Source organism: Hemitrygon akajei, chromosome 17 (genome assembly GCF_048418815.1).
Source record: "Hemitrygon akajei chromosome 17, sHemAka1.3, whole genome shotgun sequence".
Taxonomy (NCBI): Eukaryota; Metazoa; Chordata; class Chondrichthyes; order Myliobatiformes; family Dasyatidae; genus Hemitrygon; species Hemitrygon akajei.
The window spans coordinates 64,239,173-64,255,001 of record NC_133140.1 but is presented as its reverse complement, the minus strand read 5'-3'; the positions used below and the strand labels follow the sequence as shown (position 1 = coordinate 64,255,001).

At 40.2% G+C, this 15,829-nt stretch overlaps 1 protein-coding gene across 2 annotated transcripts in view; it reads right to left on the bottom strand.

Moving 5' to 3' along the window:
- Positions 1 to 15,829, bottom strand: part of LOC140740789 (polycystin-1-like protein 2) — a 109,659-nt gene that overhangs the window by 73,341 nt on the left and 20,489 nt on the right. For both annotated transcript variants that reach the window (XM_073070303.1, XM_073070304.1), the window contains exons 10-18: positions 13,603 to 13,777; positions 9,879 to 10,086; positions 7,872 to 7,992; positions 7,624 to 7,768; positions 6,128 to 6,328; positions 5,410 to 5,555; positions 3,007 to 3,189; positions 1,424 to 1,549; positions 682 to 849 (exon numbers count right to left, since the gene is read on the bottom strand). In XM_073070303.1, the coding sequence (XP_072926404.1) occupies positions 682 to 849; positions 1,424 to 1,549; positions 3,007 to 3,189; positions 5,410 to 5,555; positions 6,128 to 6,328; positions 7,624 to 7,768; positions 7,872 to 7,992; positions 9,879 to 10,086; positions 13,603 to 13,777 (1,473 nt within the window). The remainder of the gene's footprint in view (positions 1 to 681; positions 850 to 1,423; positions 1,550 to 3,006; positions 3,190 to 5,409; positions 5,556 to 6,127; positions 6,329 to 7,623; positions 7,769 to 7,871; positions 7,993 to 9,878; positions 10,087 to 13,602; positions 13,778 to 15,829) is intronic.

Genomic DNA, 15,829 nt, shown 5'->3' with positions numbered 1-15,829 from the left:
TTTGGTATGCTGGCCTTTATAAATCAAAGCATTGAGTATAGGAGTTGGGATGTAATGTTAAAATTGTACAAGGCATTGGTAAGGACAAATTTGGAGTATTATGTACAGTTCTGGTCACTGAATTATAGGAAAGATGTCTACAAAATAGAGAGAGTACCGAGAAGATTTACTAGAATGTTACCAGGGTTTCAGCACCTAAGTTACAGAGAAAGGTTGAACAAGTTAGGTATTTATTCTTTGGAGCATAGAAGGTTGAGGGGGGACTTGATAGAGGTATTTACAATTATGAGGGGGATAGATAGAGTTGAAGTGAATAGGCTTTTTCCATTGAGAGTAGGGGAGATTCAAACAAGAGGACATGATTTGAGAGTTAGGGGGCAAAAGTTTAGGGGTAACACAAGGGGGAACTTCTTTTCTCAGAGAGTGGTAGCTGTGTGGAACGAGCTTGTAGTATAAGTGGTAGAGGCAGGTTCGATATTGTCATTTAAAGTAAAATTGGATAGGTATCTGGGCAGGAAAGGAATGGAGGGTTATGGGCTGAGTGCAGGTAGGTGGGACTAGGTGAGAGTAAGCATTCGGCATGGACTAGAAGGGCCGAGATGGCCTATTTCTGTGCTGTAATTGTTATATGGTTATATTATTTCAGTTATGAATTTTGGTCCTCAGTAGAACCATACTTACTGTATCTGGGACCATGCTGTCCGATTCATCGTTTTCTACTAAAGCTTCCAGAACGTTGTTTACCACATTAAATAACACTTTTGTTGCTACCATCTTTTTCTTAGGGTTCTCGTCACCCAGAGTCAGCAGCGATTTACCCACATTCTCCAGGGTTGCACTGGCCTCCAACTTTAGAGAAACAAAACAAATATAGTTCTGTCTCAGCACAGCTGAACAGACCACAGTTTTAATAATAACTTCGCATTTTTATCTTACTTTCTCCGATGCATTTTCAGGCAAATGCATAAGTATGAAAGAGAGCATCTGAAGAAAATGCCCTGTTTCTAGCATTCTGCCTTTGCTTTGCAAGAGCACGGCAGACCTGAAATGATTTTGATCAAGCTAGAAGAGATTAGAAATGTTCACTTGTAGTGAGAGAGAGACGGTCTGTGGGATGTTGAAGTGTTGGGATAGACAGTGGTTTTGTGATGGGCGTTAGATCATGGCCTCTAGAGGCTTTTTTATTCTCTGCATGGTAGGTTGTGGAGGGGGAAGGGATGATGCTTTTCCTGAAGCCAGGGGGGAGAGGGGAAGAGTTGATGCTTTTGCGTGGGGGGGAGTGGTTCTTTGGGGATCTAACATTTTCTGTCATTCATTCTTCGGGGAGAGGGATTGTGGATCTCTCCAAAGAGTAAGAATTGTAGGTCGCGTACTGTGTACGTTCACTGATATTAAATTGAACCGTTGATCCAGTGCTCGGTACCTGTGATGTAGATGTCAGTTCATCAGACCAGTGCGTTAGCTGCTTTAGAACTTCAGACACCTCAAGAACTTTGTGCAGTGATGAGATATCCACAACTGACAAGTTGGAGAGGATTGTTTCCCTCAACTTCGACGTGGTTTTGGTGGAAGAAAACACAATTAGATACAATTACATTAATCTTCAGCAACTTCTTCCTTGTCTAATGAATATATATTTATCTACATTACTCTAGAATGAAGGTTGATCTATTTCAATAGATTGAAGCCCTTAAAAATGAACTTCCAGATTGCAAAGTTCTTTCCTTTTATTAAGTGGTGAGAGCAAATGTGATGATTTATATTGGAGTAAGTAAAGATTTTGAGATAATTGATGACTTCTAGCTAGTCCCTTCACATCCTTTCAAGGAAGTCTAGCCAATAAATTACTTTTGAAGTCATTAAATTTCAAAATACGAGGAGTGATTGATAAGTTTGTGGCCTAAGGTAGAAGGAGTCAATTTTAGAAAACCTATCACATTTATTTTTCAACATAGCCCCCTCCTACATTTACACACTTAGTCCAGCGGTCATGGAGCATACGGATCTTGGATCTCCAGAAAGTGTCCACAGCAGGGGTGACTGATAAGTTCGTGGCCTAAGGTAGAAGGAGATGAGTTATACAGCTCTCGTTACATGCACATGCAGTTCAACTCTTTGAGTGATTATGTAGAAAGTTTTAGGTTAATAACTCATCGAGGTGAACGATAAGTTCGTGGCCTAAGGTAGAAGGAGATGAGTTATAAACTTCAAACTTTCTGCATAATCACTCAAAGAGTTGACCTGCATGTGCATGTAACGAGAGCTGTAGAACTCATCTCCTTCTACCTTAGGCCACAAACTTATCAATCACACCTGCTGCGGACACTTTCTGGAGGTCCAAGATCCGTATGCTCCACGACCGCTGGACTAACTGAGTAAATGTAGGAGGGGACTATGTTGAAAAATAAATGTGCTAGGTTTTCTAACATTGACTCCTACCTTAGGCCCCGAACTTATCAATCACCCCTCGTAAGTTGCAAATTAAGTATAGTCACTAATGTAAATGTGAGAAAAGAACAAGCCAAGTAACACACTGCAAAATTCCTCAAATCTCAGCACGCTAATGATGAATTTTTCTGTTTGCATTAAGTGAGGAATAAAATTTTGGTCAGGACATTGGGGATAAATTCTTACTTCTTCAAAACAGAATCCTTCATGTTCATCTCGAAGCCAAAGAGATCTTGGTTTAAAATCTTATCTGAAAGACAGCACTTCCAAACATGTAATGTTCCCTTGGTCATGCAGTAAGCATCACCCTTGCCCTTTGTGCTAATATCAGCTGAGTGAGTCCGGATCCTGGAATGTACTGACTCATATAAGCCACTTTGTGGATTCATGGGCATCAACGTCACAGTTATCAATATGTACAAACAATTCCTGGAAATTTCAAAGTTACTGGATCAATTTCACAAAAGCAGCTTGGGAATGTTTGGCTGTTATGAGCTCGAACCTTTATTAGGACTTAATTATGTTTTATACATTTATTATTTTCTCCACAGAACATACCTGCTTTTTGTCATTCAGAGTCAGTTTGTCCGAGTCTTCTGTATCAAACTTTTGATTCAGTACAGAAGCGACTGATTCAAACAGTTGGATTTGTGAGGAACTGTTGGGCGTTTCCTTCATTAGGTTCTTCGAGAAGAGCGTTGCCAGATCTTCATTCTCCCTGTTGTTTGAGAATTCATGAACCTGTAGCGAGGACAGTATAAATGTACTGAGGTTATTGCTGATACAACGTCCTCCATTTTACCTGTGACTCTCAACTGCTGTCAACATATTACATAAGAAGATTAGAGAAAATAAATTTTAAATCTTAATATTGTGGAAAAACTGGTATCAGTAAAAGTGAAAATAAAGCTGATAGGTATCATAAAAGCTTGGAGAAGTTTCTTTATATCTTCCCTCATAAAAACAGACCAACACATACAATGTAGAAGATTACAGCGCAGTATGGGCCCTTTGGCCCACAAAGCTATGGTAATCTACAGTAAATAAACCTACATTATTCTAACCCTTCCCTCCTACACAGCCCATGTCCCTCCATTTTTCTTACATCCATGTGGCTAAGGATCTCCTGAGAGTCCATTTTGTATCAGCCTCTCCCGCCACCCCCAGCAGTGTGCTTTACCTGGAACTCACAAGCTGAGCAATTGACTCAATCCAGTAAACCAATGAATCTAGAATGGGCAGGGAATGCCAGGCTTGGCAGCAAAAGCCTTAGTGCGGATGGTCATCAGGCCAGTCTTACACCCCATTGTCCAGAAGGACATAGGCGTCTTCCAATACTGCATCTGAAAGCCCAGATTTACCTCACGGTAAGCATCAAGCAAGCAAAAGGCAAGGTTGATGACAAGATAGCTTGGGAAGTTTTAATTTCTAGGCCCTGCTTGTTAACCCAATATTTGATTTCCCATGTGCAATCAGTGGGAAGTGATGTGCCCTTAGCACTGCATGTGGATTATACACAGAAGTATTTTTTTTAAGAAAAGTTAACTTCAATATGTTTAAACTTCTCCTTGTCCACTAGACCAAAAATAGTCATAAAACACAGCCTATCTCCATCAAGATGACTAGCTGAGCAAGTCCCATTTCCCTGCATTCGGCCTATATCCCTCTGAGCCTTTCTGATCTTCGTACCTGTCCAAATATTGTAATTATACCATGTCTACGGCTTCCTCTGGCAGCTCATGCCACATCCCTATCACACTCTGTGTGAAACAGATGCCCCTCAGGATCTTAATAATTTTTTTCCATTTTTTACCTTAAATCTACGCCTTTAGTTTTGGACTCCTTTACCATGGTAAAAGATTGTGGCCACCTACCTAACCTATGAGCCTTGAGATTTTATGTACCTCTGTGTTTCAATGTGCATGTGATAAATCAGCAAATCTGAATCTGAATCCCAATCTCTTACAGTGAGGAGCCTACTCTATCCTGTATCTCAAAAATAAATAAACAAACCGGAGATTCATTTTCTTGCAGGTATTCACATTAGAACAAGAAAGTACAATAGAATCAGTTAAAAGCTACACACAAAGAACACTTCTAATATGAAAGCTAAAGATGGAGGAAATAATCAGCATTTGAAGCAGCGTCTGTCAAGTCTGCAAAAAGGGAACCAGTAAATCCTTCATGCTATGTCTGACTCTTCTGATGTTAAAGGTTCAAAAGGTTCAAAGGTTCATTTTATTGTCAAAGTATGCATGTACTATACAACTCCGATATTCATCTTCTCCAGGTAACTGTGAAATACAGAAAAAACCATGGAAGTTGTTGAAAAAAAAAGCAATCACTCCTCTCCTGACATGAAAAAGAAAAAGAAACAAAACTTGCGAACTCCCAAATACCCCATCCCTCCCTCGCACAAAAAACCAGCAGAACACCCACTTCCCCAAAACCCCAAAGCCCCCCCAACAAAAAAACAGTGATGGTAACATCAAATACCCAGCCCCCTCCCTCACAGAAAATAAACAACAATAACATTGTTCCCAGCCCCCTCCCTTGCAGAAACAAAACAGCAACAATAACAACAAATTCAAACCCACCTCGCAGAAAAGAACAGCGGCAATAGCATCAAAACCCCAACCCCTTCTCTCAGACACAAAAACAGATTCACCCACACAGAATAATACCAACAAGGACATCAAATCCTAAATTCCCAACTTCTCCCTCACAAACAAATTTAACATATCACCCACCCGCAAGTTGGAAACAGGAAAGAAAACACTGAAAACTAATTGTCCAGCTGTGTATTTGTTGTTGACCTCATTTGTCTATAGACCTTAACTCATGTTTCACTGCATTCCCATCCCCCAACCACTAACCCTTGGACCAATGTTGTCTCCTCTGCTTACAAATCCATAGTTATTTCAGGGAATTTATTTTCCCAAAGTGAAGAGCACAACATACCATTGCTGTTATGACAACTCTGGTTAGGGAGCCCAAAGTATCTCTGACAGTGACTGTGATATTCAGCTGATCATCATTATTTGAGTCCCCCATTGGTAGGTATGTAGGTGGCATTATTGGCTGTGGTCCACAGTGTAATGGAATATCTGTAAAGAGATTAGAAGCTGTGTGATCTGCAAAGCACTGTCTGAAAGGGTAACTCAAGCACATTCAACAGTAACTTTCAAAGGGAAGGTGATAGAGGCAGACTCGAGGGAGAGAGCTTCAGAGAGTACCAAGTAGATTTTGGACTAAATGATCTGCTGCTGGGCTACAAGTTCACATTTTTCTCTCTGGATAACCAGAAATAAAGTAAATCCCCAATTTAAAATCTATTAAGTTCTGGCAGCAAATGGAATCTGTTAATTTCAAATTAAGTCATGCCCTTTATTTCTGGGGTTTCCTTCTGAAAATCCTACACATCGTCTGGATGATGCTTCACATCCTGGAATTATGATTGGAACCAGTGTGGTTTAAAAAAGCAAACTAGAAATATAAAGCAGTTAGAATCTGTTCTGCAAAAGGGAGCCATGAATCAAATTGTCCAGTTGCATTTCTCTGAGCTTAAGACATATTGTGCACGTCTCCTAGAGACATGTGCATGGTAAATTATGTTTGCATGTATTGATGAATTTCTAATATATAATACTGCTGGAGTGAATGCCAAGGCTATTATTACCTGGTTTCACAAAAAAACAGTAGGTAAGGCCTGACGAGCTGCAGGATAAGTCAGAGCTACAGTTGACCCTACATTTGATGCTGAATTTTGTGGAGACAGTTGACCCTTCTTTTGGAGATACATTGCAGGACGGCACTGGAGGTGGTGGCTTCTTACTAACAATATAATCTTTGTATCTGTAAAACCCATTGTCGCTGATCCCTGAAAGAAAACAACACATTAGCAAATATATTTGCTCACCTTATTCTGTAATTTCTAAGCAAACAGAAATTCTTCAGTAAGTAATTTATCCTTTGCCTTCAATACCCGGAAAACTGTCCAGACGAGGGTGGACAAGTTGTGGGTGGGGGTCTTTTTAATTGAGGTGCATAAGCAGGCTCATAACATTAAAGCTTATAGATTCCCTCATAAGCAGAAGAGATCCTGTAGATGCTGGAAACGTTGAGCAACATACACAATCTGCTGGAGGAACTCCACAAGTCAGGCAGCATCTATGGAGTGATATAAGCGATCTGAATCAGAATCAGGTTTAATATCTTGAAATTTGTTGTCTTTGCAGCATCCTGAGTCATTGAGTGTGTGCTTTCAGGCTCCAGTATCTCCTTCCTGATGGTAGCAATGAGAACAAGGAATGTGCTGGATGCACATCTCTCCTTGAAGATATCCTGGAGGCTAATACCCACGATGGAACCGAACAACTTAACAACTCTCTGCAGCTTATTTTGATCCTGTGCAGTGTCCCCCCACCCCATATTAGAGAGTGATGCAGCCAGTTAGGAAGTTCTCCATGGTACATCTGTAGAAATTTCTGAGTGTCTTTGGTGACATACCAATCTTCCACAAATTCCTAACGAAATATAGCCACTGTCATGAGAAACGTCAACTCTTTGATTCCCCTCCATAATTGTTGCCAGACATGCTGAGCCCCTTCAGCATTTTGTGTGTGTAGAAATTCTCTCATGTAGTTCAACAATCAAATTGATTGCAAAAGTCAAGTATAAATGGAGCAGTGATCAGATGGAGTACAAAAGGGAACAGTACTGAATAAATGAGCCAACAGTCTCCTGTCCCTGAGGACATTGAATAAACTAGTATTTAAACCGTATTATAACACGTCAGTTACCTGGTTCTGAAACCTGATCTTCTTCTGTTGGTACTCAAAGTGTGTGCTGTGTCACTCAGCAGTAAATTTCAGAAAGCCTCCAAGTGTATGTTACCTTTAGTTCCGGTCAAGCACATAGTTTTCAATTCTTTCTTTCCAGCTAATCCAGACTTACTAGCTTTGAATAATTACTCACATTCATTCAGGTCAGAGGATATAATACATTTTCCATTTGACCATTCCCAGTTTTTGAGCTGAAGACGACAAACATTTGCTTGGATTATTTAACGATATTGACGCACAACACAAGGCGTTTCATTTTCAGGCACTTTGAGAGGAATCAGATGATCAGTAACCTCAATGATTTTAAAAGAAGGAGATCAATTCAACTTACCCACTGCCCTCACTTTTAATGTTGGAGTAGCTTTAGTCAATTCCTCTTTCCCCAAAACCAGAGTGCTTGTATTTTCCTTCATTAAGACCAATGATTCCAGAGCAGTGTTTCCTTGTTTGACATTACAAACGGAAGGCAAGTTGATCTAAAGTATAAAAATTGCAAATCAATGGATTCTGTAAAGCAGTTTGAATTCCAACATTTAGATGCTATTGATTAAAACAGTGTAGCCTGGCTTCTTTTTTTACCTCAGAGTTTGAAGGATTAACCATGTACCAGTTATACTTGATTGTATTCTTGCATTCTTGACAAGAGACAATTAATGTAACATCTTCTGAAGGATTGATTGGATTGCAGTTGTCCTTACACCTGAGAGATAGCACAAGATATTTGCAGTCAACTTCATCTTCAAGACAATAATTGCTAAGTTTGAGTCACTAAAGTTACCCTAGCAAAATGTTTACTTTTTATATTTTGTTATCCATTGGTCACTGCTTCATAATTCAGCTACATCCCTGATGCACTATCAATAACTCACTCTGAGACGTAAAAGCGAGGTATTGGCTTTTATTGACTGGAAGAAGGAACGAGCAGTGAGTGACCACCATACTACATCCCGGAGACTAAGAGGCCGGGCTCAGACCTCCATCACCTTTATACAGGGGTCTGTGGGAGGAGCCACAGGAGCAGTCATCAGGGGGCGTGTCCAGACAGGTATATGTAGTTCACCACAATCCCCACATCAGGGCCCCATCACCAAGAAGTCAAGTGAGAAGATATTGTTGCTCAGCTTGTGTTCTTCATCCTGAAGTAATCCAAGGATTTACTTTTCTGAATACCACTTTCAGACTCGTCACTCAACAGATTCCTTTCCAATCCATTTAGACAAAAGGGTTCCCAACCTTTCTTATGCCATGGAGCCTTACCATTAACTAGGGGGTTCTGTGGACTCCTGGTTGGGAGCCCCTGATTTAGAGTTTGGAATTCATAACATGCAAGCATCATATGGTCTGTGGCAAGATAAAATTCAGATATTTTATATCATTCATAGAATGAATTGCTTTTTCAAAAATATCAATGTACATCTATAGAGGAACTTTTTACCATTCTGGGCATGGCTCAAAATATTTCAAATGCAAAAGGAATGTAATGATAATGACCTCTTTAAAGAACTCATATCACAACTGGCCGATATTAAAGTGTTCACTTCCTTGGGTGCAGGCATTGGTAATCGCTCTGCTTTGGTCATCTAAGATTGTATTTATCTGACTCAACCTTCAAACTCAAAACATCAGATTCTTGGATGAGCTGGTCCAAACTATAATCAGGTGCATAAATCGAAATTCACACAGCTACATTTCCTAAACTAACAACTCCTTATAACGTCTGGAAAGAAAACAATTCTAGTTAAAACTTCAGCCATTTGTACTTTAAAATTCCCCTGTTCTTGGTGTGGCTTCCTACTTGGGTCCATTTATCTTCCTTTTGTACAGACATATGCTCATCACTAATTATCATTCTAAATTAAAGTATGGAAGCAATACATCTGGGACAATAAAATTAAAATTAAAAAACTATGAGCCGATATGCAAGGAAGTTATAAAATGCTTCAGTGTGAACTCAGTTCTAACACGTTAGCACCAACACCAGCAGGTCTAAGAAGGTGCTGGTGGCATCCATTCTAAAAGGGACCAAGGCCCCAGTGAGTGTAACGGGACGATGAGAGCCAGCTCTCCGTTGGGTTGAAAGGCAGAATGGTAAACATCCCCTGGTGAGACAGATGTCAAACCATTGGGGTTTCCAAACAGACATCCTGCAGGTTGTGGAACTGCCCTGTACCACTGTGGTGAACTAGATATACCTGTCTGACTGCTCCTGTGGCTCCTCCCAAGACCCTGCTGACTACCCCTGTGGCTCCTCCCACAGACCCCTGTATAAAGGCGACTGTGGCCTGCTGCTCTCCCTCATTTTCCCCAGGATGTAGTGTTGTTCTTCAGTCAATAAAAGCCGATATCTCACTACCTAAGTCTCGGCGTGAGTTATTGATGGTGCATCAACCACACTGACAATAGGGCGGCATTTGTGCTCAGGTCACAATGTTCTAACATCACTGTGATATTGTTGCTATAACTGGCTACTGGACTTGGTTGCAAACACACAAAAATTGTAATTGAGTTGTCTTTCATAATTAAGCTGTAGATCAACATGACGTAGCTCACTAGTTAACCTCTATTCTAGTAACCTTTGGTCCATACCTGATATCCAGTCCTTTTTTGCCATTCTTGGTGAGGATCAGACACTTCTCAGCTGTGCTGTTCTTTTTGCCAGAAGCACTTACGGTTAATTTTATGGAAATGAACGAGTTGGGTGGAGGTAGGCAGGAGGGAATGATGGTCAGATCCTGTCGGGTGGTGTTGATTTGGCCATTCCTTATACAAATATTCCACAATGGCCAACATAGACCTTAACAAGGCAGAAAAAAAACATTGTAAGAATAGATGAAATACTCCCTCCTTCTTGGGATTATTATTACTCCTGAAGTATTACCGCAAACATTAAAACATCTTAATTTTTCCACAACTTGATATAAAAGTCTCTCCGGTACAACATGAGAAATAGGAACAGGATTAGACCATGAGCCTCACATGCCTTGCTCTGCCATTCGGTCAGGTAGCAGCGAATCTTTTACCTCAGTCCCACATTTCTGCCACATTCCAATGTCTCTTGATTCCTAAATATCTAAATATCCACTCTCTCTGGGCCATAATCCTAACAACTGCATTAATTACTTTTAATTGCATTAAAATGACATCATGGATCAACTGGCATTGTGAAATTCACAAAAGATCAAGTCTTCCCACAGCAGCTTTCATAGAATTTCATATGCAATGTCTCGCTGAAATGGAGACTTACGGTTTCAGCACAATGTTCTCTAGTGCTGTGTTACTAAATCTCATGGATGCTGGCACTCATGTTAAAAAGAGCCCGAAGGATCATTGGGGACCTGAGTCACCCCAACCACAAACTGTTCCAGCTGCTACCATCCAGGAAACAGTACCACAGCATAAAAGCCAGGACCAACAGGCTCCTGGACAGCTTCTTCCACCAGGTCATCAGACTAATTAGTTCGCACTGATACAATTGTACAGTATTTCTATGTCATATTGACTGTCCTGCTGTACATACTACTTATTTCAAATTACTATAAATTGCATATTGCACATTTAGACGGAGACGTAACATTAAGATTTTCACTCATCATGTATGTGAAAGATGTAAGTAATAAAGTCAGTTCAATTTAGCACAGGAAGTGAGATCCCTGAAACCAGCTCGCAAGGTGAGAGGGGAAAGATTTGATAGGAACTTGAGGGGCATCTTTTTCACAAATGGAGAGACTGTGTATCTATATATATGGAATGAGCTACGAGATGAAGTAATTGAGGCAGGTACTAAAACAGCTTAAACAAAAACCGTTGGACAGGTTTGTGGATAAAAAAAGGTTCAGAAGATTTTGGGCCCATTGGAGACAGATTGGGATTAGCTTGAATGAGCATCTTAGTTGGCATGGCCCAGTTGGCCGTGAGGCCTATTCTGGGTGCTACAAGACTGACTCCTGAAAGAACACTTTACACAGCAAGCATTATCTTCAAGCTGTTGGGGAGTGTTGCCTTTGAATGAATGGATGCCGTATTGGTGCAAGAAGTGGGGTGAATCCTCAGAAACGTAACAAAAACTTGGGAAGGCGTCTGTAGAAAGGCATGAATGAGACTCGTGTTCTTCTTGCTCAGTGACCATGGAGAATATGAAACCTGACAACTAGGTGCTCCAGTCAAGAGGTCATTACAAAGATGTCCAGATGCTATTGTATGGCAGCAGTTCAGAGAGGCCTAGAATCCAGAAAACTAAAAAAGAAAGAGGAAGTAAATCAGAAAGCAAAATGGCAGAAAGTGAATGGAAACGGTGGAGAAAGATGAATTATATTAAGTGGAAGGAGGAGGAAGGAGAGAAAGTAGAGATCCCTTGCCCAGACCCTTCTGTGATAGCTGGAATAAATCTTTAAAATGGAAGTGACAGTGACCATTAAGGACCCCCATCACTCAGGACTTGCCCTCTTTTCATTGCGACCATCAAGGAGGAGGTACAGGAAGCTGAAGACACACACACAATGTTTCAGGAACAGCTTCTTCCCCTCCGCCATCAGATTTCTGAATGGACAATAAACCTATGAACACTTCCTCAGTATTTTCGCCCTCTCTTTTTGCACTACTTGTTAAATTTATTTTTCATATATACTTTATTGTAAGTTAGTTTTATTATTATGTATTACGACATACCTGATGCAGCAAAGCATCAACATTTCACCGGTGTATGCCAATGATGTAAAACCTGATTCCGATTCTGATAAATTTCTGCAGTCTGTGATAAAAGTTACAACTTCAAGTGTACTTCATTTTGATGAGACTAACCAAAGCTTATTTTCGTAATACCTAATAATGCCCTATTTTCATTCCAGAGATGTCCAAGCCAACTGGTCCCAGATGGGATGATTTTTTCTGGAGCGGCAGAGACTTGGAGGGATATGATGGAAGTTGAAAAGATTATGAGAGGGATCGGGTTGAAATGCCTAATACAAAAAGGCAGGTCTTTGTTTAAGAACAAAGCATGTGGTGGGTGTCTGGAATATACTGTCTGGGTGGTAATGTAGGTAAATACATAAAAGTCCTTCAGGATGCTCTTAGATTGGCACATGAACATGTAGGAAATGGAAGACAATTAGACATAAGAACAAAATTAGGCCATTTAGCCCATTAAAGAATGTGGACATTGCAAAGGCAGAAGAGGTTAATTTAGTTGAGTATTTGATTACTAATTTAATTAGTTCAGCCCAACAGTGTGAACTGAAGGGACTTTTTGCTGTGCTGACTGGTGTAAGTTCCATGTTCTGTTGTTGTTAATGCGATCGTGTTGTGTGCCAGATGGCCATCTATATCTCATAGTACAACTGCAGTCAAGCATCATTGATTGGCTGCAAGTGCTTTGGGTGCTCAGGGTTAAGAAAGGGAAAAGATAAATGCAAGCAAGCCTTACTCTTTCCTTAAATAAGCCTGGCCTCTCAAAATCGATTGAATAACAATTGATTTCAGGTCATTGGTCTGTGCATTCTGTCATACAGCTGTCTGGACAATTAAAAATTTATCCCCAGACTCTGAAGTCCATCCAATTTGATTCGTCTCTTAACACCTCTGTCCCCCACTCTTCCTCCCATCTTCAGATCTATGTTCTTCCTCTGATGGAAGGGGATGAGAATTAAGTTTTTTTGTGTGTGTATGGGGGGGGGGGGGTTGATATTATTTTTGCTGTTAGGCGTGATTTGTTAGTTTTTTGTGCGAGGAAGGGGGTTTGGGGTATGATGTTCTTCTTACCATTTGGCGCAATTTGTTAGTTTTTTTTCATGGGGTGGGGAGGGATTGATGATCATGTTGCCCTTTGTGAGATTTGTTTCTTTTTTCGGGAGGGGAGTTGATGTTTTTCTTTAAATGACCTCCATAGTTTTCTCTGTTTTGTGGTTATCTGGAGAAGACAAATCTCAGAGATGTATACCGCATACATACTTGGATAATAAGTGTAACTTTGAACCTTTGAAACTTTGAAATGGGCAAAGGTGGTGCATTATTTTAAAAGGTAGTTGAGAGTTAAGTATGTAACTGCAATTGTCACTTTCTGGAGGTAATTACCAAAGAAAAAGTTATGAAGGGGTTGTTTTCGGAAAATAAATGATTTATGAAAGAAAAGTCACGTTGGACACTTTAACAGGAACTTTTAATAAATTACAAAAGATACACATAAATAAAGGATGTAGATGGAAAATACTTGGTATGCGCTCAGTATCTGCTCTGGATGGAGAAAATATGAAGTGTAAAGAACAATATTTAAAATGCTTTGACTAAAGGTGAAGTTTCAAATGATTTAATAACATACCACATGACCAATGGAACAACATTTTACTCTGGTCATGAAGATCAGAGTTCCTCGATTTCCTCCCGCTCAGAACGAGCTGAGAAAATGGATTTGCTGCCTTCAGGTAGCTACCTATAATCTTGGCTTGAAGTGAGTTTATTTGGAATGTTTCAATGGCTTCTGTCTTTGGAAGGGGCTGAAAGAACAACAACAAAAAAAGCTTTGGCATTGGTCAAATTGCTAAGTTATTTTGTTAAGTTGATAAATTAGTGAATAATGATTGATAAGTGAGCAATTAATTTGAAGAAAAATTATATGGTTCTGAAATTTCATAGAGCATAGAACACTACACAGCACAGCATAGGCTCTTCAGCCCACAGCATTGTTGCAACCTTTTAACCTACTTTAAAATCAATCTAACCCTTCCCTCCTACATAGCTCTCCATTTTTCTATCATGCATGTGCCTATCTAAGAGTTTCTTAAATGCCTCTAAATGTATCTGCCTCAACTACCACCCCTGGCAGGGCGTACCAAACACTCACCACTCTCTGTATAAAGAAAAACCTACTTCTGATGTCCTCCCCTATTCCTTCCTCTAATCACTTTTAAAATTTGCCCTTTGGTATTAACCTTGTCTGCCCTGAAAAAAGTCACTGGCTATCCACTCGATCCATGCCTCTTATCAACTTGTACACTTCTATCAAGTCATCCCTCACCCCCGAAAGAGAAAAACCCCGAGCTTGCTCAACCTATCTTCATTATACATGCTCTCTAACTGAGGCAATGTCCTGGTAAATCTCCTCTGCAACATTAGCTTGCGGCTCAAGCATCATCTATAAATTTGCTGATGATACATCATTGTTGGTGGAATCTCAGGTGGTGAGGAGAGGGCGTACAGGAGTGAGCTATGCCAACTACTGGAGTGGTGCTGCAGCAACAACCTGGCACTCAATGTCAGTAAGACAAAAGCGCTGATTGTGGACTTTAAGAAGGGTAAGACAAAGGAATACAAATCAATCCTCATAGAAGGATCAGAAGTGGAGAGAGTGAGCAGCTTCAAGTTCCTGGCTGTCAAGATCTCTGTGGATCTAACCTGGTCCCAACATTTTGATGTAGTTATAAAGAAGGAAATACAGTGGCTAAACTTTATTAAGAGTTTGAAGAGATGTGACATGTCAACAAATACACTCAAAAACTTCTATAGTTGTACCATGGAGAGCTTCTGACAGGCTGCGTCACTGTCTGGTATGGAGGGGCTACTGCACAGGACTGAGAGAAGCTGCAGAAGGTTGTAAATCTAGTCAGCTCCATCTTGGGCACTAGCCTACAAAGTACCCAGGACATCTTTAGGGAGTGGTGTTTCAGAAAGGCAGTGTCCATTATTAAGGACCTCTAACACCAAGGGCAGGCCCTTTTCTCACTGTTACCATCAGGTAGGAGGTACAGAAGCCTGAAGACACACACTCAGCGATTCAGGAACAGCTTCTTCTCCTCTGCCATCCGATTCCTAAATGGACATTGAATCTTTGGAAGCTACCTCACTTTTTTTTAACATACAGTATTTCTGTTTTTTGCACATTAAAAAAATCTATTCAATATAGATAATTGATTTTCTTGTTTATTTATCATCATTATTATTTTTTATTTTATTTAAAAAAAATTATCTGCTAGATTATGTATTGCATTGAACTGCTGCTGCTAAGTTAACAAATTTCATGTTACATGCTGGTGATAATAAACCTGATTCTGATTCTTGAAGTCAATTCTCTAGACTAATGAAGGCCTACAGACCATATGTGTGCTTCACCGTCCTATCAACTTGAACAGCAGCTCTGAGGGGATCAGTGGACATGGAGCTTCTCTGTTACTCCACTGCTCCTACAGTGCAACTCCATTAGCATCCTGGTATATGGCGATGGTTGTGGTTGTGATTATGAAGAAATTCAGAACCATATTGTGTGGTGTCAGTGGTTCATCCCGTATCATGTACTACCTCAAAAAACTCTCCTGGCAGTCATGCAACGATCTGCAATAATGTGAGTTATTATCCTGAGGTATACCTAAAGCTATGAAACATACTGAGTAAAAATACATTTTTGTCTTTACAAACTAAACTAATTAAGATTTATAAAGATAACTTTTATCCTCTATGAATGTGTTGGCAATTCAATCAGCGACAGTTTCCACAGGTGAACAGTTGCAACAGGGGGGAACAGGAGGACAAGGCAAGTTACACCAATCAATCCT